This window comes from Bos javanicus, chromosome 6 (genome assembly GCF_032452875.1).
Source record: "Bos javanicus breed banteng chromosome 6, ARS-OSU_banteng_1.0, whole genome shotgun sequence".
Classification (NCBI taxonomy): Eukaryota; Metazoa; Chordata; class Mammalia; order Artiodactyla; family Bovidae; genus Bos; species Bos javanicus.
In genome coordinates, this window is record NC_083873.1 from 91,710,647 (window position 1) to 91,736,288 (window position 25,642).

The 25,642-nt window shown below is 44.7% G+C and overlaps 1 protein-coding gene and 1 long non-coding RNA gene across 3 annotated transcripts in view; one reads left to right on the top strand and one right to left on the bottom strand.

The window, feature by feature from the left end:
* The window catches only part of SHROOM3 (shroom family member 3), a 329,202-nt gene that overhangs the window by 106,037 nt on the left and 197,523 nt on the right, over positions 1-25,642 (top strand). Inside the window, exon 2 of one of the 2 annotated variants that reach the window (XM_061420517.1) lies at positions 9,631-9,785. In XM_061420517.1, coding sequence (XP_061276501.1) covers positions 9,631-9,785 — 155 coding nt within the window. Of the gene's footprint in view, positions 1-9,389; positions 9,786-25,642 lie in introns of those variants that run through there. The other variant, XM_061420516.1, reaches the window with a different exon arrangement.
* On the bottom strand, positions 1,600-24,731 carry LOC133249732 (uncharacterized). The gene is made up of 3 exons (XR_009737074.1): positions 24,263-24,731; positions 10,144-10,329; positions 1,600-2,130 (listed from the first exon to the last, which is right to left on the bottom strand). It is a non-coding gene; the product is annotated as an uncharacterized LOC133249732 (long non-coding RNA).

Consider the following 25,642-nt stretch of genomic DNA (forward strand, 5'->3'; position numbering starts at 1 on the left):
AGTGTGGAGACGAGGGTCTTGCAGAGGAGGGTGACCTGATCTAATTGAAGTTGCAAGAGGATCACCAGGTTGCTGCCCACGATGTGCTTCTGATCCTAGAGATGCTGCAGATGATGCTGTTGTGATGACCTAAGACGGAGAACAGGGCTGGGGGGCAGGGCATAGAGTCGCGGTATTTGCGTTTGGAGGGCACAAAGCCGGGAGAAGAGGAACACAGGACCCAGAGGGCAGCTTCATGCTTGTGCATCTAGACTGGGCTGCAGGGGGTAGAGTCTTGGAGAGGGGAAAGGAAGGGCCTGACTTTTCTTTTTTAATTCATTAATTTTTCGCTGTGCTGGGTCTCTGTTGCCACATGGGCTTCTCTCTAGTTGTGGCGAGCAGGGGCTACTCTCCCGTTTCAGTGCACAGGCTTCTTTCCCATTGCACTGGCTTCTCTTGTTGCGGAGCTCGGGTTCTAGGGCACATGGGCTCAGTAGTTGTGGCACATGGGCTTAATTGCTCCAGGGTGTGTGGGATTCGAGCTCCCTGACCAAGGATCAAACCTGTGTCTCCTACATTAGCAGGCTAATTCTTTTTCATTATTATTTTCTCTCTATATTTTTTTCAGCTGTGCTGAGCCTTCGTTGCTGAGCAGGCTTTTTTCTAATTGCAACAAGCAGAGGCTACTCTTTAGTTGTGGTGCGCCGGCTTCTCGTTGCGGTGGCTTCTCTTGTTGAAGAGCACAGGCTCTAGGGTGTGAGGGCTTCAGTAGTTGCGGTTCCCTGGCTCTAGAGCACAGGCTCAGTAGTTGTAGCACATGGGCCTAGATGCATGTGAAGAAGATCCCTTCTCGAATCAGGGATCAAACCATATCTCCTGCACAGGCAGGTGGATTCTTTACCACTAAGTCACCAGGGAAGCCCCGGAAGGCTAATTCTTTGCCCCTGAACCACCAGGGAAGTCCCCAGGTCTGACTTCTTGCTCCTCTGCAACCCACATCCAGTTGCTGACACAGACACACAACTCTCCCCTTTACCTATATTTTGCCTGTATCATGTTTTGAATGTATGAATGTATCACCTGGTATTGTATTTATTTAAAATCAGCTTCTCCAGATGTGCTCAACAAAGGCTTATTAATCACTTACTATGATTGGTGCTACGTGCCTGCAAGTCGCTTCAGTCGTGTCTGACTCTTTGCAACCCGATGGACTGTAGCCCACCAGGCTCCTCTGTCCATGGGATTCTCTAGGCAAGAATACTGGAATGGGTTGCCATGCTCTCCTCCAGGAGATCTTCTTGACCCAGGGATCGAACACAAGTCTCTTTTGTCTCTTGCATTGGCAGGCAGATTCTTTACCTCTCGTGCCACCTGGGAAGCCCTGATTGGCACTATGTCAGGAGCTAAATGTATTGAAATGTAAAGGACTATAAATGTTTAAAAAACCAACTCCTTACATGGTCATAGGAGGAAAGTTAGTTTAATCCTAAAGGTGTGGATGCATTTAGAATTTGAGAAGAGAAGAAGCCTTCTAATTTTCCAGATGTATAATCGCCTTCTCTCCTTGTTAGCTTAGGGATTTCCCACCCAGTTGTACAAGGTACATTATCTGAAGTCATTTAACTTGTTGACCATCACATTCTTGGAATAAGTAAAGTCTCTGCAGGTGAAATTGAACAAACAACGCCAGTGACCTCTTCAGCTGCTCCAGTATTGGTCCAAGGGTTTAAAATAATAAGCTTCATCTTTCACTGAGTCTTGCTGACAGACAGTATCAGCAGGGCATGAGGTTAGAAGTATAATCCTCTTTGATGAATAGTTCAAGAGAATTATTGTTAAACCTTTTGTAAATATAAGTTTTTTTAGAAAGTCATAATAATGATTTTAGATAAACAGTATGACAACAAGGTCCTACTGTGTAGCACAGGGAACTATATTCAATATCCTACAACAAACCGTAATCGATGAGACAATAAAGAAAGAATGTATATGTGTGTGTAACTGAGTCATTTTGCTGTCCAGCAGAGCTTGGACAACATACTTTAATAATATGTCATCAACCACTCTACTTTAATAATAATTAAAAAAATAGGCCAGGCTGTCCACCAACATCAGGTGACCGCGATCTTCCCTTGAACCAGTTGCCACATCCTGAAAAAAATACAGGGAGGAGAGAAGTTTTGAATAGGATGGGTTTTAACCAAAATGCACAAAAAAATGATAGAAAGGACTGACTTTCCCCCAGAAGTTAGTATCTGACATAGAAATTGAACTCTATAAAAATAAGGTTTTGTTTTTTACATACCTGAAAAAATACTGTGACTAATTGATATAAATGTAAGATTTATGCATTTAGTCAGCCTCAGTAGATTAGAAATCAATTACGTTGTTAGTGCATCAGAAAATGCATCTCAGTATCTCAATTTCTCATTTGTGATAATAAATGGAGTCAACCATATTGATTAAGGTGAATTCAGTCTTGTCTTGGCCAATAGTTTCCACTTCCTTGGCAATCAGGCTTACTACCTGAGTGACCAACAGGTAGAATATCCACTGACTCTGATGCTACCAAATAGGAAGGTGGCAGAACCAGTAGCAGACGAGGAAGAGGGGAACATGGGGGTCCCAGGTAATCCACAGACTGAGATGGCAGTCCTTAATGTGGTTAGTCAAAAGGCATTAGATGAGGGGTCTGTATTTTGTGCCCAGCTGGCTCAATTCCAGCCTCACTTGGACCGACTGGGACTTGATTTTTTTTTTTGGAATAGAACCCCTGGGTGAATCCTTGCATCAAGCAGAACTTCCTGAACTCTACTGACTCACTGCAAACTGCCTGACCTTCCAGGGAGAGTTAAGTACATAGATGAATTGAAGCACCCAAAGAACAGAAAGAACTCAGCCTTGTTTGGGTCACTATATGTTCTCTGAAGGGGCTTTTCTGGTGGCTTAGCAGGAAAGAATCTGCCTGCAATGCAGGAAGCCTGGGTTTGATGCCTGGATTGGGAAGATCCTCTGGAGAAGGGAATGGCAACCCACTCCAGTATTCTTGCCTGGGAAATCCCATGGACGGAGGAGCCTGGAGGGCTACAGTCCACGGGGTCTCAAGACACGACTTAGTGACTAAACCACCATTATTACCGTGTCCTCTGAACTGCCTCCGTGCAGGCATCAGGCTTTTAATGCAAAGATATGAACTATATTAAAAACTGAATGGACCTAGAGCCAGTCGTATAGAGTGAAGCAAGTCAGAGAAAAACAAATATTGTACATGAATGCATATAACATGGAATATAGAAAAGTGGTAAAATGAACCTATTTGCAGGGCAGAAATAGAGACACAGACGTGGCGAACAGACAAGTGGACATGTGGTGGGGGGGAGGAGGAGGGTGGGAAGAATTGGGAGATTAGGATTGATATATATACACAGCCATGTGCAAAATTGATAACTAGTGAGAGCCTGCTGTACAGCACAGGGAACTCAGCTTGGTGCTCTGTGATGACCTAGAGGGGTGGGATGGGGGAGAGGTGGGAGGGAGAGGGTGGATATATGTAGACATATAGCTGATTCACTGCCTTGTACAGCAGAAACTAACTCAATATTGCAAAACAATTATACTTCAATTAACAAAAGGAAAGAATATGCTAAAATGTAAACTCCAGGAAAGAAGAATGTAAAGTACGCTTCTTTCCTTAACTTTTCCCCAGGCCTAGAACAGTGCCTGACTCTTGGTACATGCTCAAAAAATATCTGTGAACAGAAGTTTCTGACTTCCAGGAGTTTAAAACCCAGAAGAGGGGACAGAGCATGGCCAGAAATACCTATGACAAAGGCAGAGCTGTGGCTTGTCTCCAGGCAGGCAGAAATGGTGTGGAGGAGAAAGAGAGAGATTCTATCTGGGTTGATAAGGCAGTTTCATGATGGAGGAGGGGTATTTGGAGGAAGAACGAGGAAGAGGAAAAAAGAAACTGAAAATATAGGGTGAAGGCTTATGCAAAAGATTAGTGTTAGAGGAAAGGTCTAAAAGTCATCTCCAGTGAGGAAATCTGAAGAGAGCATGAATCAATCAGAGAGTCTAGAGAGATTTGAGAATCAAAACAAGTACCCAACTAATGGTTGGTAAAAAAAGTGAAAATGAAAGCGTTAGTCCCTCAGTCATGTCCAACTCTTTGCAACCACATGGACTGTAGCCTGCCAGGCTCTTTTGTACATGAGATTTCCCAAGCAAGAAAACTGGAGTGGGTTGCCATTTCCTTCTCTAGGGGATCTTCTCAAGCCAGGCATTGAACTCGCGTCTCTTATGTCTCCTGTATTGCAGGTGGATTCTGTTACCATCTGAGCCACCTGAGAAGCCATACCATTCCAAAAAATCATCCCAGCCCCAACTTTTTTCAGTTTTATACATAATTATCTTTACTAACTTTTTTAAAGTAAGCAAAATTCTATAAAGCAATTATCCTTCAATTAAAAAACATAAATTTTTTAAAAAGTAAGCACTTTAAGCCTCAAAGCTCTGTTCAAAGTCAAGAGATTATGAGAAACTCTTTAAATACAAAGGGTTATAGAAATAGTTTATCAGAACAGTGAACAACAATGAAACTCTTTAGGCCATTCTTTCTGGTAACGTTTACTTTCACCTTAAATCAGTCATGAGAAAAACATCATATAAACTGTACAAATGAGCTTTTCTTGACTTCCTTTTTAATATAAGAAATCGGTTATTTCCTAGGCCTCATTTCATTCTCATCTTACTGAAAATATTGGCAAATAGTAGAGTAGCAGAGAGGAGATTTAATTCTACAAACTGGGACTTAAATAGGACTGTTGTGCCTGTGGTGTTCATCATTGTCCCCTCAGCTTTTAGTTCTATACCTGGCACACAGTAGATACTCAGTGAATCTTGGCTGAATGAATGAACCAGCACGAGGAGGTCCTGTGTGCAAACCCCTGGGGAGGCATTCTGGGCTAAGTAAAGATGGAGTCAGTTCCTCTCTTCAGAGTTCACAGCCCAAGCTGGGGATAAGGTGGGACTGTGGGCAGGGAACAGGCACAGACTTAAATAGCTGTGCCGAAAGACAGAGTGTGATAACCACAAGCATTGTGTTCAAGTAGTATAACAATAATAAACTATCTATCTGGTAAATTATCTATTTAGTTTATTATTGCTGTAATGTCATTTCACAGTTTATGTAGTATTTTATTCATTTGCTTCCCCAACAATGCGGCAGGGGGCGGGTGAGGGGACACTTCTTAAAGGACAGATTGCAGGTGCAAGAGAGTCAGGGGATATTTATGAGAGATCAGAAAAGGCTTAGAGGAGATGGGATTTAAACTTGGCCTCAAAGGATGGATAGTTGATAGACATCAACTTTATTGAATACATCCTATTGAACCCCTGGGTTGGGGAGATCTCCTGGAAGAGGGCATGGCAACCCACTCCAGTATTCTTGCCTGGAGAATTCCAGGGACAGAAGAGTCTGATGGGCTACAGTCCATGGAGACGCAAAGAGTCAGACACGACTGGAAGACTAACACACACACAGTATGTGCCAAGCCCTTTTCTTGATGAACTCACTTGATCCTCATGACAGACTCTGTGGTAAACCCTATCACCTTACAGAAGAGGAAACTGAGGCACCGTAAGGTTAAATAAACTGCTCAAAGTCACACAGCTGGGAAGCCTCAGAGCCAGACTATCTGGCTCCAGAGCCCCAGCTCTTAACCATGAGGGAATACTGCAGTTTTCATAGGTGACCCTGGTGCTGTGTAGTGGGGAGTGATCCAGGTAGAGGGTAACTGAGCCACTCGGGTACGGCTTGAGGTTAGAGTGTGCCTAGTATGTTTGGGGGGAAAGTGAATCTTCAAGAGGTTGGCGGGGAAGTTTAGTGGGATGAAAAGGGTAGAAAGGCAGGGGGAAATGACCAACAAGAAAGGATGGCTAAATGAATTGTACCAAGATGTTATCATAGGATCTGCTATAAAAGGAAGTATCTTCATGATATATATGACTTTTGAAAACAATGGCTACTACTTATAAAATCTTACCATAATCTGGGAGCTGGAACCGTGTTCACCAATTCAGGTGGCTTATCTCATTCATCCTCCCTGCACTACTGCTATTGCTGTCTCCTGTTTAACGTGGGAGTCTGAAGACTCCAGAGAATAAGTGACTTTCTCTTACCTAAATTACCTGTTTGACGCCTCAAACTCTTAATCACCTCAGTTTAATGGCTCTCTGTTAAAAGCCAAAAGATGGTCGAGGGGGTGGGTGTAGCATAATGTCATTTTTGTGAAAAGAAAAAATACACACACACACATATATATATATACAGGTCTTCATCGACTTACAATAAGGTTATATCCCAATACCCTCATTGTAAGTTGACAATATCATTAAGTCAAAAATACATTTGATACATCTAACCTACTGAACTTAGCTTCAGTTCAGTTCAGTTCAGTTGCTCAGTCGTGTCCAACTCTTTGTGACCCCATGAATCGCAGCACGCCAGGCCTCCCTGTCCATCACCAACTCCTGGAGTTTACCCAAACTCGTGTTCATTGACTCGGTGATGCCATCCAGCCATCTCATCCTCTGTTGTCCCCTTCTCCTCCTGCCCCCAATCCCTCCCTGCATCAGGGTCTTTTCCAATGGGTCAGCTCTTCGCATGAGGTGGCCAAAGTACTGGAGTTTCAGCTTCAGCATCAGTCTTTCCAATGAACACCCAGGACTGGTCTCCTTTAGGATGGACTGGTTAGATCTCCTTGCAGTCCAAGGGACTCTCAAGAGTCTTCTCCAACACCACAGTTCAAAAGCATCAATTCTTGGGCACTCAGCTTTCTTCACAGTCCAACTCTCACATCCATACATGACCACTGGAAAAACCATAGCCTTGACTAGACAGACCTTTGTTGGCAAAGTAATGTCTCTGCTTTTCAATATGCTTTCTAGATTGGTCATAACTTTTCTTCCAAGGAGTAAGTGTCTTTTAATTTCATGGCTGCAATCACCATCTGCAGTGATTTTAGAGCCCCAAAAAATAAAGTCTGCCACTGTTTCCACTGTTTCTCCATCTATTTCCCATGAAGTGATGGGACCAGATGCCATGATCTTCGTTTTCTGAATGTTGAGCTTTAAGCCAACTCTTTTTCACTCTCCTCTTTCATTTTCATCAAGAGGCTTTTTAGTTCCTCTTCACTTTCTGCCATAAGGGTGGTGTCATCGGCATATCTGAGGTTATTGATATTTCTCCCGGCAATCTTGATTCCAACTTGTGCTTCTTCCAGCCCAGTGTTTCTCATGATGTACTCTGCATATAAGTTAAATAAGCAGGGTGACAATATACAGCCTTGACGTACTTCTTTTCCTATTTGGAACCAGTTTGTTGTTCCATGTCCAGTTCTAACTGTTGTTTCCTGACCTGCATATAGGTTTCTCAAGAGGCAGGTCAGGTGTCTGGTGTTCCCATCTCTTTCAGAATTTTCCACAGTTTATTGTGAACTTAGCTTAGCCCACCTTAAACATGCACAGAACACTTATTAGCCAGCTGCTGCTGCTGCTAAGTCGCTTCAGTCATGTCCGACTCTGTGGGACCCCATAGGCGGCAGCCCACCAGGCTCCCCCATCCCTGGGATTCTCCAGGCAAGAACACTGGAGTGGGTTGCCATTTCCTTCTCCAATGCATGAAAGTGAAAAGTGAAAGTGAAGTCACTCAGTCATGTCCGACTCTTAGCGACCCCATGGACTGCAGCCCACCAGGCTCCTCCTCCCATGGGATTTTCCAGGCAAGAGTATTGGAGTGGGGTACTTCAAGCATATCTATAAGGTATGTGGAATCTTCCTGGACCTAGACCTGGGATCAAACCTGTGTCTTCTTCATTGGCAGGCAGATTCTTAACCCCTGGACCACCAGGGAAGACAGCTTCATCAACTTCTAACATCATTTACTTGTTTACTCTGTTTAGTGTTTGCTTTCTGCCTCTGCCTTAAGCACCAGAAGAGAAAGAGTTTCTGTATGTTTTGCCCACTGTTAAAGCCTTAGCTCCTGGAACAACTTCTGGCATAAAGCAAATGTTGAATCACTTTGTTGAATGAATTAGGATTCTTACTTCATTTATTTTATAAAAAAGGCTTCCCTGGTGGCTCAGACGGTAAGGAGTCTGTCTGCAATGCAGGAGACCTGGGTTTGATCCCTGGCTTGGGAAGATCCCCTGGAGAAGGGAATGGCAACCCACTGCAGTATTCTTGCCTGGAGAATTCCATGGACAGAGTAACCTGGTGGGCTACAGTCCATGGGGTCTCAAAGAGAGTCAAACACAACTGATTGAGTAACACTACACGTGTTAACTCAGTGGCTGCAGTGAGGTAATTTTCTGTTCGGGCTTCCCTGGTGACTCAGCTGGTAAAGAATCTACCTGCAATGTGGGAGACCTGGGTTCCATCCCTGGGTTGGGAAGATCTCCTGGAGAAGGGAACAGCTACCCACTCCAGTGTTCTGGCCTGGAGAATTCCATCAGTTTTAAAATTCACAGCAAAGTTGAACAGAAAGTAGAGAGAGCTTCCATGTATCCCCCCTCCTTGATTGCTTGCATAACCTCTCCCATTGCCAATCTCCTTGTCACAGTGGTACATGTGTTACGAGTGATGAACCTACAATGACACATCCTTATCACCCAAAGTCCATAGTTGATGTTAGGACTCACTCTTGGTGTTGTACAGTCTTGGGTATAATGTCATGTATCCCACCTTATAGTATCACACACAATAGTTTCACGTTCTAAATATCCTATGTGCTCTGTCTATTCTGCCTGTCTATCTAACTACTGATCTATTGTTTCCATAATTTTGTCTTTTCCAGAATGTCATAGAGTTAGAATCATCCCGCACGTAACCTTTTGATATTGGCTTCTTTCACTTATTAACATGCATTGAAAGTTCTTCCATGCCTTTTCATGGCTTGTGAGTTCATTTCTTTTTAGTGCTAAATAATATTTCATTGTCTGGATCCACCACCACTTATTTATCCAGTGAGTTATAATTTTGTGTGTGTGCACTAAGTCACTACAGTCGTGTCTGACTCTTTGCGACCCCATGGACCGTAGCCCTCCAGGCTCCTCTGTTCATGGGATTCTCCAGGCAAGAATACTGGGGTGGGTTGCTATTCCTCCTCCAGGGGATCTTCCCACCCAGGGATGGAACCTGTGTCTTTTACATCTCTTGCATTGGCAGGCAGGTTCTTTACCACTAGCCCCACCTGGGAAGCCCCCAAATAGCAGAAGAGGGCTATTTTATTATTTTATTTATTTATTTTATTATTTATTAATTTTAGACAACCCCCCCCCCCAAAAAAAAATGAAGTAAGAAGAAGTCAACTTCTTCTAAAGGAATAAAATAGTTGCTTTGAGGGACTTGGAGGGGGTGCTGAAGATGGAGGTCGTGAGTGGCTTTTGGGTGGAAATCGAGTTCTTTCAGCCCTTCACTCTGTTTCTGAATGCCCTCTGTGGCTTGCTGGGTGCTGGGTGCTGGAAGGTGTGGAGACAGGAGGTCATCCCTGTCTTCTGGATGCAAACTGTGGGAGTGGGCGTGGCCACAGGCAGTGGGCGGGCTCTGCGGGAAACAGGCTGCTCACCTGTGGATCCTCCTCTCTCTAAGCAGATCAAAGAAGGGGGCAAAGCGGACCTGGTGAGCTCCAGACTTCGGGCTGGGGACGAGGTGGTGAACATCAACGAGGTGGCACTGAGCAGCTCCCGGAGGGAGGCCGTTTCCTTGGTGAAAGGATCCTACAAGACTCTGCGGCTGGTGGTGCGCAGGTAGGCAGGACGGGTGGGCGCCAAGGTTCCTCCTGCGCCTCCTCCTCCCGTAAAGAGCCTATTCTTTAAACCTCGCTGTGTGGATTTTATGGTACCTCACCCCCCCCATCACCACGTAACTTTCCTTTTTTCTTGCCCATCTTGTGGCCTGTGAAGACATTTTAGATATGTCTGTCTTGTGAAACCCTAGTTTTCCCAGCAGGTGTTGGCTTGGCAGAGTTCACGGTACTTTCCACATTTCTGGGCTTGATGGAAAGTGACCCTGATCCCCGATGTGGTCAGAGCTCTATGAGGTGTTGCCTCCCTGTGGGACCAGAGACAGCCCCAGGCTTGGAGACTTGGAGAGCATTCCACTTACCTGACCTACCCCCAGGGGTAGAGGATGTCATCAAAACAAGTGAATTCCTGCTTTGGTTTGTTTCGTTTCTCTGGTTGTGATAGTGATTCCTTTGTTGGAAAAGGTTTGCCTTGTGATTGGTTTATGATGCCTTAAAGTTAGAAGCTTCCTAGCTCCAGGAGAACACCTCTTAGTGGAGGGAATTACCTGTGGAAGGAAGTTAAAACATTTTTTGCAATCATTATGTCAAACCAAGCATTGCTGGAGATGTTTTACATTAACATATATAACTATGTTCATTTAGTCTGTGCAGAATCTGGTGAGATAGCTATCATTATCCTCATTGTATAGGCAAGATGGTTAAGCAGGTCACTGAAGGCTGGTAAGTGGACGAGCCACAGAGGAGTCTAGATGCTCTGGTCCCACTTCACCAGGCCACCTGAGCCTTATTACTCTGACCTACTAAGTCCTGGGCTTACACATTTAGGTATTTCTTCATTAATCAGGTTTTGGCTACCTCACATGGCAACTAAATGTTATAATATTTAAGGATGTTTAAGTTGGCTGGAACTTCAGGAGTCATTAATCAAGCCATGCCATTTTTAAGATGTCAACAGTAAGCTGGTCTTCTCATCAGGCCTCACATAGTTTCTTAAGTCAGAGGCCTACAATCCCTGGGCTTCTGAACAGTCAGTGGAGGCATAAGATTAGAAAGAAAGTGAAAGTCGCTCAGTTGTGTCCAACCCTTTGCAACCTCTTGGACTATACAGTCCATGGAAGTCTCTAGGCCAGAATACTGGAGTGGGTAGCCTTTCCTTTCTCCAGGGGATCTTCCCAACCCAGGGTTCGAACTCAGGTTTCTTGCATTGCAGGTGGATTCTTTACCAGCTGAGCCACAAGAGAAGCCCAAGAATACTGGAGAGGGTAGCCTATCTCTTCTCCAGCACATCTTCCCTACCCAGGAATCGAACCGGAGTCTCCGCATTGCAGGCGGATTCTTTACCAACTAAGCTATAAGGGAAGCCCAGATTAGAAATAAAGTGCACAGTAAATGTAGCGCACTTGAATCATCCCCAAACCATTTCTCCATCCCTGGTCCATGGAAAAATTGTCTTCCACGAAATTGGTCCCTGGTTCCAGGAAGGTTGGGAACCGCTGTCCTAGAGTTCCATTCACTCCTGCATTCATTTATTCCTCTAAGTTCACTGTCTGAGGCTGTGCTGAGGAGAAAAGCAGCTCTTCCCAACCACAAAAAAATAACAGCTGTGGGTGTGGTCCCACTGTGTCCCCAGGCTCCAGTGACTCTCTGCAGTGTGCTGGGCTGGGTCTGGTTTCTCTTCAGGGCCTTCTAACTAGACCTTGCTTCTCTGGTGGACAGTGACGCAACGTGGCTCAAAGCATAGGCGCCAGAGTCAGATCAGACCTGGGTTCAAATTCTAGGGCTGTCATCTTCTACCCATGTGATCTTGGGAAATTACTTAGCCTGGTTGAAGATTCAGTTTCCTTATTTTTAAATCGGGATTAAAATAGCTACTTTACAAAGTGATTAGAGCAACATAATGAAATACTCTACATGGTAACAACAGATGCTGCTGCTATTATTTTTATTATTTTTGGCCAACTCTAGGCACTATTTGTAGGTCAGTATTTGAGTAAAGCAAGCATTCATTCCGAACACGGTGGCCGATTTCTCAAATAGATGGGTAGGAAGGTTCAGAACCATTGGCCTATTCCATACGTGCAGAGAGTGTTGAAAGCTTTGAACTCACTTTGACATTGGAACCCAAAGCCAGTTTGAGAGCCCTAGCATGTATCTGTTGAGGACTGATGGCGGAATCCACACTCAGAATGTTTTGACAGGACTCTGGTTATCGATTAACCTCTGCAGAGGGTTGTCTTGTTTCCTGCTGTGAACAGTAGTCATGCTGGCTTCCGGTTATGCCTTCTAGTTGATGGTGACACAAGGTTTGAATTATTTTGTCTAGTGGAACAGGCAACAGACAGTCCTGGGATTGAAATCAGGCTTTGTCGTTTGCAAATTGTGTGACCTCAGGCTCTCTTTTATAAAGTAATAATAGGAAATAATAATTCCTGCCTCACAAGGGAATTGTGAAGATTTAATGTACAAAATCTAAGTACATAGAAAATGTGCACTGTTTGCTCATTATTCTTCTGAATTAGGTTAGAGGCCAGCGGTGATATGGATTATTGTCCTATTACCGAACATGCTGGGTGCCTGGTTATCAAGAAGCCCACCCTCACCCTCTCGTGGAATTTAGGAATGTTAATTCACATCATTGAAAGACATACACCAGAATGTCAACACATTAGCTCATTTTGAAGAACACAACTCTAAGTGGAATAAATATCCCAAGGTGACCAAGAATCAGTATACTTTATCACCACAGGAAAATGAAATAGGAAGTCTGACCATAACTAGGTCAGGAGGTTGCATGCTGATCTCAGGCTGAAGAGTGGGTCTGAGGCGCCAGAATGTGCTGGCCTCCCCGCTGTTGGCCAGGTGGCCCATCTTTCCACGAGGAACGCATCTGCCATGCGGGCCAGATGCCCGAGCTGCTGAATCAGGGCCCTTTCCCCTCTGGACAGCAGGGAAGCATTCTGCCAAAGCGCTCTTCTCCCATCTCGTGACTTCTCTGCCCTCCGCTCCGAATCCCCTTTCTGATTGACACATTCTTTCTTTAGATATGTTAATGGATCGATAAGGTTACTTAAGAGTCCTTGCACTCTGTGCTTTTGCTGTGGGAAACATTTTGTCTCTAAGATGCCTTTTGAATATGTCTTATCTCATCTATTATGTGTTGGTTTTTAAAGTTGAACTCTCCGAAAGAAGGTAGTCTTTACTCCTCATACATCTTTACCAACTGAGCTCTCAAGGAAGCACATATATAGAGATGGGGATTTATGAATGTGCGCTAGTAGACGTGGATGGACATTCCGCCCCTACATCAGAGAACTGGGTAGACGCCCTTATACTCTGGATTAATCTGGCTTTGTATTTAGTAGAGCTGTTGCTTTCCTGAGGTCTTACCTTTATATCTTGGCACATGTCATGTCCAGAAATGTCATCTCCTCTCACTTGATTCTGACAGAGAAACTTGTGATATTTCATTTACTTGTGTCTGACTCTACAATCCCATGGATTGTAGCTCACCAGTCTCCTCTGTCCATGGAATTCTCCAGGCAAGAATACTGGAGTGGGTTGCTATTTCCTTCTCCAGGGGATCCTCCCAACATAGGGATCGAATCCAGGCCTCCGGCATTGCAGACAGATTCTTTACCATTTGAGCTACCCAGGAAGCCCATTTTATTGACTAGCTTTCCTTTTTTTCCTAAGTGATCTTTGTATTTTTGAAAAAAGATCTATATGGCTTCCAGGAAACGTGATCAGGGAATCTGTTTCCTGGAGAAATCATTTGTGTAAGTGAAAATGTATATTTATCGGCATTTCCATCTCTACCTATCTCCTTTTCTCTTAAAGTTAGTTTTGGGTGGACAAGGGCAACACCTCAGGTTGGCAGGCTTCCTCATCTATCATAAATATGTCAAGAATGCAGATCAGGGTAGTGATGTTTATATAAGTTTTGAGAGTGTCTTACCCAGTGACCAGAAACAATCAAAAGTAAAAACACCTTCTTAAAAGGCTACAGTGACAAGAGAAATGCAGAGTTTCAAGTGAGTTGTGGGTCAATGGCCTTAGGAGATCTGCTGACCCATAAAGAAGCCAGGGTTTAGTCCTCTGGGAGGAGGGAGTGACGGGGTGACACAGATGTTCTAGGACAGAGAATGTGTCTGCTGCTGAGTACACAGAGGTCTGCAGCTAGTGGTGGATAAATGGAGAAGAAATGATGCAATGTGAAGTGAGCCAAAGAAAAGACCTTCGAAAAGGAAAACAAACAGTTGAAGGGAAACTGAAGAAGGAAGGACAGTACAAAGGATGTAAATTAGGAAAGCAGACAGGTACGCAAATAAGAGTCAGTACTCAAGACCCTCTCTAAAACCAACGGAGACTTTATTTGGCAGATAGGTGTGATGCACGTCCTAGAGCCACTAACGTTTAGAATGAATGGAAAGCAAAGACAGAGGAAGGAGTCTTCCAGTTTCATTTAAACCCCTGGAGAGATGCAAGGTGCTTTCAGCACAGGGAGTACTCACTGCTGTTTGCAGATCACCTACATTTTAAATTTAAAAAATCGGAGGCTACATTTCCCTTTCAGAACAAACTGTTAAGGTTAACTGCTGGGGATGCATCTAATCTCGTGGTTTCACCCTGAGTTGGAACTCTGATTCCTGTCCTGAATCAGATCCTTAGAAAGGCCTTGTAACCAGTGGATTTGTAACCTCAGTAGAATGTCCCCCAACCCCCGTTTTTCTTGGCAAATCCAACCTCCCAAACTTCTGCATTAAGGTGCTAACTTTGCCAAATATTATCCTACTCCTAAGTTTGGTATCCATGGTTGGTTTAGCAAAGAAAAGTTTTGGGGGTATTTTTCATGGTAAACGTTTTATAATTTTTTTGCAAGGCTCATGTAAGTCATTGGGAAGTAGAATGCATCCTTTCTAGGAGAAAGGACATGTGAGATGGTGACGCAGGCTTGATGCTGCCTGGAAAACAAGTCATTTAATTCATTTGATTCTCACCTCAAAGGATTGTAGTGAGAATTAAGTGAGAAATATGTACATTCACTATATAGTGTTGGTGATTGAAGAATGAACACTTGAAAAGAAATTGTGTATTTGTGAAATGAATTGCCTCTTTTTTATATATATATTTTTGCTGCCTCCCAATGTCTTTTTTGGAGAAGGAAATGGCAACCTACTCCAGTGTTCTTGCCTGGAGAATCCCAGGGATGGGGGAGCCTGGTGGGCTGCCATCTATGGGGTCGCACAGAGTCAGACACGACTGAAGCGACTTAGCAGCAGCAGCAGCAGCAATGTCTTTTTTAAAATTATTATTAAACTTTTTATTTTGTATTGGAGTATAGCTGATTAGCAATGTTATGACAGTACAGGTGGACAGCAGAGAGACTCAGTCATAAATATACATGTATCCATTCTCCTCCAAACTCCTCATTCATCCAGACTGCCACATAACATTGAGCCGAGTTCCCTGTGCTATCTCTTGTTGGTTATCCATGGATAATCCCTTGTTGGTTATCCATTTTAAATACAGCAGTGTGTACTGGTCCATCCCAAAGTCCCTAACTTTCCTTCTGCTCATTCTTCCCTCCTGGCAACCATAAGTTCATCCTCTAAGTCTGTGAGTCTGTTTCTGTATTGCAATAAATTGCCTGTTACAAGAAGCCCATTTTACTGTCTAGAACATAGCACACGATTAGTGGTTCCATTCAGGAGAAGGCAATGGCACCCCACTCCAGTACTCTTGCCTGGAAAATCCCATGGATGGAGGAGCCGGTAGGCTGCAGTCCATGGGGTCGCTGGGAGTCAGACACAACTGAGCGACTTCACTTTCACTTTTCACTTTCATGCATTGGAGAAGGAAATGGCAACCCACTCCAGTGTTCTTGCCTGGAGAATCCCAGGGACAGGGGAGCCCGGTGGGCTGCCGTCCATGGGGTCGCACAGAGTTGGACACGACTAAAGCGACTTAGCAGCAGCAGTGGTTCCATTGAATGGGAAGGATGTATGGGGAAGTGGCCTTTCTGGGCATAGGAGGCAGCATGTATGATTCGGAATGGCAGACAGAGGGTGGGGGAATAGTGAGCCCCCTTTAAAATGAAATCTCACTCCTGAATCTTCCTGCTATCCCTGCAAATTTGGAATAGCTTCTCCCCTTCCCATTCGTTTAGTCTATGAGCTTACATTACTCTACCAACAAAGGTCCGTCTAGTCAAAGCTATGGTTTTTCAAGTAGTCACATATGGATATGAGAGTTGGAATATAAAGAAAGCTGAGCACCGAAGAATTGATGCTTTTGAACTGTGGTGTTGGAGAAGACTCTTGAGAGTCCCTTGGACTGCAAGGAGATCCAACCAATCCATCCTAAAGGAAATCAGTCCTGAATGTTCATTGGAAGGACTGATGCTGAAGCTGAAATTCCAATACTTTGGCCACCTGATGCAAAGAACTGACACCTTAGAAAAGACCCTGATGCTGGGAAGGAGCCAACAGAGGATGAGATGGTTGGATGGTATCACCAACTCAATGGACATGAGTTTGAGTAAGCTCTGGGAGTTGGTGATAGACAGGGAAGCCTGGCGTGCTGCAGTCCATGGGGTCACCAAGAGTCAGACACAACTGAGTGACTGAACTGAACTGAACTGATTAGTTTACATGTTAGAAGGGAACGTTTTATTTGCACCATGTGACCTGTGGGATCTCAGTTCCCTGACCAGGGATTGAACCTGGGCCAGGGAACTCCTGGGACTGTTGATTTTTTATTTGACTGAATATATATGTTTGAGGAGAAGAAGGAGTAGTAGAAGAAGATCACATTTTACGGAAAAGTGAGATTGAGGAGAAAGGAGAGTGACTTTGTAAAACACAAGCAAACAATAGTCATTTGTCTAAAATACAAGTACTCCCAGGCTTCGTGACTTGCCCTGTGTTTGGACTCAGATTCATGTCCTGAATCGAATCATCAGAATTAGCAGGGGCCAGGGTGAAAATCTGGGTCTTGTCCCTTTCAGCCCACAGTGCTGCCTGGAGGTAGACATAATGGAACTGCTTCCAAAGATGTGTAGGGACTTGCCCAAGGCCACATGCAAGTAGCCTAAAGGAACATGGAGGTCTCTGAGGAGTAGGTTTTGGAGCTTTTGGCATCTCAAGCAGTGAGCTAGTGCTTTTCACCCAGCTGCCTTTTGCCTTGGAAATATTTGTGATGCTTAAAAAACAGGCAGTGGGACTTCCCTGGTGGTCCAATGGTTAAGGCTCCTCACTGCCAATGCAAGGCCACAGGTTTGATCCCTGGTCAGGGCATTAAGATGCCATTTGGCACCACCAAAAGATAAAAAGTAAAATAAAAGCCTTTGAGGGTTAAAAAAAAAGTTGAAAATTAAAAAAAAAAAAAAAAAAACAGGCGAAAACAAACCCAGAAAAACCAAATAAACTGATTTTTAACTCATCTAGGAAAAACTAGATTCCCCACTGACCTTGAACTTCCTGGGTAGTTCAGAGGAAATGCGTCTCACTGCTCTGTGCACCCTGCTGGCTAGAGGCTCTCCATTAGCCTCTGGAAATAAAACTATTTGTTGCCTTACAGCTGCTCCCTCCATCCGAACAAAAATTGGTGATGAAATTAAGTTCACCACCACCCTCGGCCCACGCTTCCCAGAGCAGACCATCCCACATTTCTGAGGGTTAGCAGCATAATTCTTTTTATAACCGGGCGGATGACTTAATTGGAATGGAATGGGATGGGTGGCTCCCACACCTGCCACCTCCGTGTCAGGTTTCCGTGACCTTTTTATGTCTGGATTGAGTTGTGAGACTGTAACTCGCCAAGGATTTGCAAGTCAGTGATCTTGTAAGAAGAATCTGGTAATGAGCGCCGTGCTTTAAAGGTCCTCCTAAAGAATACAAAATTAGTTCCAATAACTATTCATTAAAAAAGGAATTTTTGCAAATCAGTTCCTTTTCCAACTCATGGTTACATTTTATTTAAAAAGAAAGAAAGAAACACTTTCTTCCATATTATCACTATCCCCTCCTCATGTTCTGCACACATTTTTGCCACCTACCTGCCCCCACACCTGCCTTACTCTTTTCCCTTAAAAAAGTGGCTATATTCTTAAAGCATCTTAGTCTTACTTTGCTTAACCACCTAACATCTTTTTGAAACCAAAACAATTTAAAGAAATAGTTCATTAAGAGCTTTGAAAAGCAAATTGAAATGTAAATCCCTATTTTTAAAGCAACACAGTCTGAAGAGAGGGTGGAAACTTTCCCAGAGCATGAAAAACATCTGTTGTGTGCTTTTTTTCTTATATATTAGCTGTCTTTAAACCAGCCTGTGCCGCCTCAAGCTGCCAGTTCTCAGATATGAGATAACAAACAGCTCGGGAAGAGAAGTCCATGTCATGGGGATTCCAATCGCAGCTCTGCTGTGTACTGGTCATGGTACCGAGAGCTCAGATCAATCCCTCTGAGATTAAGTTTCCGGGGGTTTTTTTGGTAAATTTATTTATTTATTTATTTTTGGCTGCCCTGGCTTCTCATTGCGGTGGTTTCTCTTGTTGCAGAGCAGTCTCTAGGCACGTGGGCTACACTAATTGTGGCTCCCAGGCTCTGAGCACAGGGTCAATAGTTGTGGTGAATGGTCTTAGTTGTTCTGGGTAATATGGAGTCTTCCAGGGTCAACCCACATCGGCAGGTGGATCCTCAACCAGTGGACCACCTGAGAAATCCCCGACTGCATTTCCCTGTGTGTGTCAGTCACTGAGTCGTGTCCAACTCTTTTCAACCCCGTGGACTGTAGTTCGCCAGGCTCCTCTGTCCATGGAATTCTCCAGGCAAGAATACTGGAGTGGGTTGCCATTCTCTTCTCCAGGGGCTCTTCCCAACCCAGGAATCAAACCTGGGGCTCTTGCATTGCAGGCAGATTCTTTACTGTCTGAGCCACTAGGGAAGCATTTTCTTATGATTGTCCTATTTAATGCACCAATTTGACTTGCTTGTGTAAATGAGGGCATAGGGATTTTAAATTTCTGATTATACCCTTTTTGCTCAGAGGAAATGTAGTTTGAAAGACAGTACCAACAAGGCCCAAGTTTGGAATGAGAATTCAGAGAAAAAGACCATATTCTCCGGAGAACTTGAGTAGGAATCACTCTGATTCTGAAACACATCAGAGCTCCTTGGTGGGAGGCTGAATACGGAAGAGGACCCTCAGACTGCTGAAGGGAGCTCTGAGACAAGTGTCTTTCATCTCCTGGTGTATGAAACTTAAAAATGGCTAGGTTATATGGGCACATGTATGTAGCACAGGCTGAGTAATTTGAAAAGGTAGTGTTTTTGAGCACAAGATGTGACCTTTAGGGAAAATCATGATGTCAAAAGATAACTCTCGGGTGGACAGGCAGGAGCTGAGGACAAGTAGAAACGGAACAATAATCTTTTTTAAAAAATTAATTAATTGACTTATTTATTTACTTATTTTTTGGCCACACTGGGTCTTCATTGCTGCAAGCAGGCTTTCTCTAGTTGTGGCGAGCAGGGCTGCTCTCTAGTTGCGGTGTGTGGGTTCCTTGTTGTGGTGGTTTCTCTTGTTTCGGCACACGAGCTTAGCTGTTCCAAGGCGTGTGGGATCTTCCCAGACCCAGGGATCAAGCCTGTGTTCCCTGCCTTGGGAGGCAGATTCTTACCCCTGGACCACCAGGGATGTCCAGGAACAGTACTCTTTTGATAGACAGTTGCAAAATTGTTCTTAAAGCTCCAGGCACTCGGCGACAACAAATATGGCCTCTTCTATCTCACCTGGACCCAGAAGCCACATGAGAAAGATTTTTGTCCCTTGTGCCTGTGTTAGTTGCTCAGTCATGTCCAGCTCTTTGAGACCCCATGAACACCTCTGTCCATGGGATTTCCCAGGCGAGAATACTGGAGTGGTTTGCCATTCCCTCCTCCCTTGTAAGTTCCAAGAATTGTCTCTCAGGATATAAAAGGGGGCCTCATGCTGTGCTCTGTGGCTGAGTCTTCTGTGGAGGTGGGGGATTGCAAGAACCAGTGCCTCCTGAGGACATCCCTGGGCAGTAGGGACAGCTCTGAGCTTCTTATACGCAGCTCCAGCCTCCCTGCCTCTCCAACCCTTGCGATGACCCTCTCGCCTTGCTGCCCGATCCCATACTTTACTTGTCCTTTCGCTCTTCTACTCTCTGCGCTTTTTCACTTGGGCAAGGGCTGCAGATACCTGGGACATGAACACAAACCCCAAACCGCAGTACAGTTTGCATCCCCTCAGAGGACCCAGGACTAGGGTTCCCCAGAGGTGGAGTCAGGAGAATTGAGAACTGTGGTAACTTACCCTCTAAGCATTTTTTCCACTTGAGCAAGTGGTTGAGAAGATGGGAAGGAGGCAGCTGCAGTGGCCTTCGACCCCCAGAAACTTTTCCAGGAGGCCTGGCATCATGGGAATTTGCTCAGTATGCTTTGAGGAGGTATTTCAATCCTGCTGGGACCAGACTCAGAGCAGTTTTTGGCTTGCCTGGAGTCTTAGGTTTGAATGTCACTGTCTAGAAATCTAGTATTTGATTTCCTAACCAGTTGTTCCTTTCCGTGGAAAATTCATGTAACACATTATTAGGTTTCCTGAGAGGTATGCAATAAGACTCCCTTACTGTAATGAGAAAAGGGACATTTTTCTTGTGGCACATAATGATAATTGCTATTTTTATTCATTGGGTTACATATGCTCACAGGCTATGCACTGAACACTAGCCATGTACAAAGGAATGCTGTATGGTTCCCTATGAAGGGGGTTTGATGGTAAAAGACCATGTTTCATTCCTGGGATAACATGGTCTTACTTCTGACAAATGTATTCCAAGCAGGAGTCACCCCTCCATGCCCAACCAGTAATGACTGGCACTCAAGTATCTGTCTGAGCCTTTGTAAAGGGTATGAAGTCTCAGGCTGAGATCACACAAAAGTTATGGTGGAAATCCTTTCTCCCAGTTCTAAATGTGGGCACATTAGTTAGCACAAATAAGTTTGGATGATGCTGATTTAGAATATGAGCCAATTTGTAGTTCTGCATCCTTGCATCAAAATGGCTTAAAGTTGGGACTTCTCTGGTGGTCCAGTAGTTAAGAGTCTGTGCTTCTAATGGAGGGGGCTTGAGTTCAATCCCTGGTCAGGGAACTAAGATCCCAAAGGATGGGCAGCATGACCAAAAAGCAAAACAAAAAAAATGGCTTAAATAGTCCATCTCAAACTTGACTACATATTAAAATTACCTAAGAAGTTAATACCAAAAGAACTGATGCCTGGCTCCCCCAAAGATTCTAAGTTAATTGATAAGAGAGGGTAGCTTGGTGTTGGACATTTTCATAGCTGCCCTCGTGATTCTAATAGGCAGTAAAGTTTGAGAACCACTGGTTTAAGCTGTAAGTCAAAACGATAAAGAGAAACAATGAATGGCTAGAAACTGAGAGGGAGAAGAAAGATACGCAGATATGAAGGGGTCATGAGAATAGCAGCAGCAGGAGAATCAACAAGGCAAATCAACGGACTCTCTGGGGGTCCACTGGTTAAAAATCTGGCTTCCGGTGCAGAGGATTCAGGTTCAATCCCTGGTCAGGGAGCTAAGATTCCACATGCTGCACAGAGCAACTAAGCCCACGTGCCACAACGAAAGAGAAGCCCGCATGCCACACCTAAGACCCAGCACAGCCAAATAATAATAATAACAACGCCAGACGTAATACGTAACAAGTGTGATTCAAAAAAAAGAAAAAAAGTAAATCGAGAAGGGCAGCAAGTAGAGCAGAGCCTCAAGAATGGGGGCAGCAAAGGGGGCGACAAAGGATGAGATGGTTGGATGGCATCACCGACTCAATGGATGGAAGTTGGAGCAAACTCCAGGGGATAGTGAAGGACAGGAAAGCCTGGTGTGCTGCAGTCCCTGAGATCACAAAGAGTCGGACATGACTTAGCGACTGAACAACAACACGGTGCAAAAACAGAGCCCTGCTGAGGTCTCTGGACCTCCCAGGACCCAGAGAGGCCTGCAGGGCATGGCTGCTCCAGCAGTGGCTCTTGCTGTTGCATTTCTATGGGATCTGTTTCTCACGATCGCTTCTTAAAAAGCTCATCAAGTGACACATGGGCGTGGGCAGGGGCACACTTGTCTGGCCCTCCAGAGAACACCTGTGGCCCAAGCTGTTATCACGTGCCATCGCCCTGGGAGCTCATTTTTACTGGCAGGTGTTGGGGCCACTGTTTTGAGTGGGTGGCACCATAGCCATCACACTGCAGTTGCTGTGTTCACTCTACATCCCATTTCTGGATGGTGCCCCCGAGAAACCAACCGAGAAAGAAAGATGGCTTGACGCCATCGAACTCATTCTATCTAATGAGGTGTACAATGCAAAGACAACATCTAGAGGTCCCTAGAGATGGTGCCCCGTGATGACCTAGAGGAGTGGGATGGGAGGAGGGGTAGGAGGGAGGCTAAAGAGGGAGAGAATATATGTATACATACAGCTGATTCTTTTAGTTGTACAGCAGAAGCTAACACAACATTGTAAAGCAATTATACTCCAATAATAAAGTTCTTAAAAAAGAAAAGAAACCCTCAGTGAAACAAGCACTTGAGCTTGTTTTATTGATTTCATCCATCCCTGGTTTTTAAAAATCACACTTGGTATAGTCTTAGCATCAGTCCCCCATTTCTTGGGACCCAGGGATAGAGAAATGGTTTCTAGAAAGAGTTGTTGAAAGCCAGTCACTACACATGTCCTTAATGGTACATCCGAGCTTTGAGGATCCTGGCAGTTTTGTCCTGTTCGGGATAATTCCACTGTTAGAAACCTGTTATGTCTTGTGCATATGTGCTCAGTCGATTCGGTCACGTCCAACTCTATGGACTGAAGCCCACGAGGCTCCGCTGTCCATGGGATTCTCCAGGCAAGAATATTTGAGTGGGTTGCCATGCCCTCCTCCAGTGGGTCTTCCCAACTCAGGGATCAAACCCATGTCTCTAATGTCTCCTGCATTGGCAGACAGGTTCTTTACCACTAGTGTCATCTGGGAAGCCCAAATGCTAAGGAATTAAATAATGTTATGTCTTATTTAATTATAATATGTGCTTCAAGATCATACGTGGTCTAGTAAGGTCCTGGCAAGAGGTTTAAAGCATAGGTTTAGAAACACTAAAAACCCCATGCAGGTGATTAGCTTTCAAAGGCTGGGAACCCCTGGGTCTGTTGGCTAGACATGACCCCTAAGGTTCTTTCCTCTATAAGGCTTCCCTGGTGGCTCAGATGTTAAAGAACCTGCCTGCAATGCAAGAGACCCAGGTTCGATCCCTGGGTCAGGAAGATCTCCTGGAGAAGGGAATGGCTACCCACTCCAATATTCTTGCCTGGAGAATCCCCATGGACAGAGGCTACAGTCCATGGAGTTGCAAAGAGTCGGACACGACTGAGCCACCTGTCTTCTCACAGTCCTGTTAAACCTCTGGCATCCTACCTAGCATGTGGCAGTTTTGAGGAGCCTAGTGTGTCCTTAGTAAAGGGCCGTAAGACCAGCCTTACTCTGCTTCTGCTTCTGTCACTAACACTTTTTGTTCTGCGGCCCACTGATCTAGAGCCCCCCATCACTCTTTCCACTTGCTGCCAGATTGTCTATTCATTGGTGCATTTGAAAGATGCCATTTCTCCACTCCCTCCCCATTATGCTGTCAAACTCCTATCTGATGCTGTGTTGGCTTAGCAAGCAGAATGTGTGAAATTATCCCTGGGATGGTTGCTTGATCAGTGTGTTTATGGTTTATATATGGGAGGGTTGCTACATTGTTTTCATGAAGACTGTGACTCTGGCCTTTTAAAAAAATATTTTATTTTTGATTGTAGGATAATTACCTTACAACATTGTGATGGTTTCTGCCATATATCAGCATGAACCTGCCACAGGTATCCATACGTCCCCTCCCTCTTCTACCCCCCTCCCACCTCCCTCGCCTCCCACCCTTCTAGGTTGTCACAGAGCACCAGCTTTTGGTTCCCTGTGTCATACAGCAAACTCCCATTGGCTATCTATTTTGAAAGGATTTTTGGAATCTTTCCTTAAAGGTGTCTCTTGGGAATCAGCCATTGGTATTTATTGATTATAAATGAGTGAGGTCAACAAATCCTTTGACATGGAAAATCCCCTTTCGTGGAGCTGTCCCTGGAGTGAGATGTTTTTGTAACCTTCCATTCTTCACCCTCATGACTTTAAAGGAGCAAAAGATGAAAGAGAACCATTGTTTTTCACTAGCAGCTGAGTATTATTTACATTTAAAAAAAATTAGTTAAAAAAAAGTTATTTTAATCAGTTTTACCCTTTGACTTGTTCCCTTGCTTCCTTTAGGTATTTGCTCAAATGTCAGCCTCCCCTGTACAGCCAGTTAAAAATTGCAGCTGCAGCCCCCAAATTACATTAAATTAAAAAGGGGACTTACCTAGTATTCCAGTGGTTAAGACTTGCACTTCTACTGCAGCAGGTATGGGTTCAATCCTTGGTCGGGGAACTAAGATCCTGCATGCTGCATGGCACAGAAAAAAAAACAAACTGCAGCTTTCTTCCTACATGTCTCCAACCCTTTTTATTTTCATTTATGAGACATAGACTCATAAAGTTACTCATTTCGTTTCCTCTCATTGGATGATAAACTTCTCAATGGCAGAGATTTTGTTCCTTGTGGTATCCCCAGTGCCTGGAATGGTCCTTGGCACATGATATGTACTCAGTGAATGTTTGTGGAGGAAAACATACCCAATGAAAACAAAAATGTGCCCAGTAGCAGCTGTGCGGCCCAGTGGATGGATGCGAGCACAGCCTCTGAGCCAGGTTGCCGGACTTTGGATCCCAGCTTTAGCAGTTGCTGGTCGAGTGCCTTAACCTCTGACATAGTTTTATTATCAGTAAAATGGATGTAACAGCAATCTCTCCCTCACTGGTGTCGTAAGCTGCTGTATAAACATTGACTGTTATGGATCTTGTCACTGGAGAGGGTGTGTACTCTCTCTCAACTGAGGGTTTCTTTTTTCTTTTTTTTGCCATACCTCACAGCAAGCCGGATCTTAGTTCCCAGACCAGGGATCAAACCTGTGCCCACTGCAATGGAAGGGTGGAGTCTTAATCCCTGGACTGCCAGAGGAGTCCCCAGCTGAGGTTTTTAAAGCTGGTCAGCTGCAAGCTTGCCAGCCGTGAACCACCTTTACCATTCCATGGTGACTCACGATCTGGGAGTCAAGGCGACTCAGAGAGACCCCGAAACAAGGATGCAGATGGATTCCTCATGACTTTATTTGAGCCTTGGATCCAGACTGATCCAGTCAGCTGCTGCTGCTGCTGCTGTTTAGTCGTTTCAGTCGTGTCTGACTCTGCAACCCCATGGACTGTAACCTGCCAAGCTTCTCTGTCCATAGTATTTTCCAGGCAAGAATACCAGAGTGGGTTGCCATTTCCCTGTCCAGAGGATCTTCCCCACCCAGGGGTTGAACTGGCATCTCCTGCTTGGCAGGTGGAATCTTTACCACTGAGTCACCTGGGAAGCCCTGATCTAGTCAGGGCCTAGCCTTTTGGTTGTGTGACCCAATAAACCTCTGTGCTTAAAGAAAGGGCTTCCCAGGCGGCGCTAGTGGTAAAGAACCCGCCTGCCAATGCAGGTTTGATCCTGGGTCAGGAAGATCCTCTGGAGAAGGGCATGGCAACCTACTCCAGTATTCTTGCCTTGAGAATCTCATGGACGGAGGAGCCTGGTGGGCTATGGTCCCTAGCGTCACAAAGAATTGGACACAACTGAATCGACTTAGCACCTACAAATGCATGCTTAAAT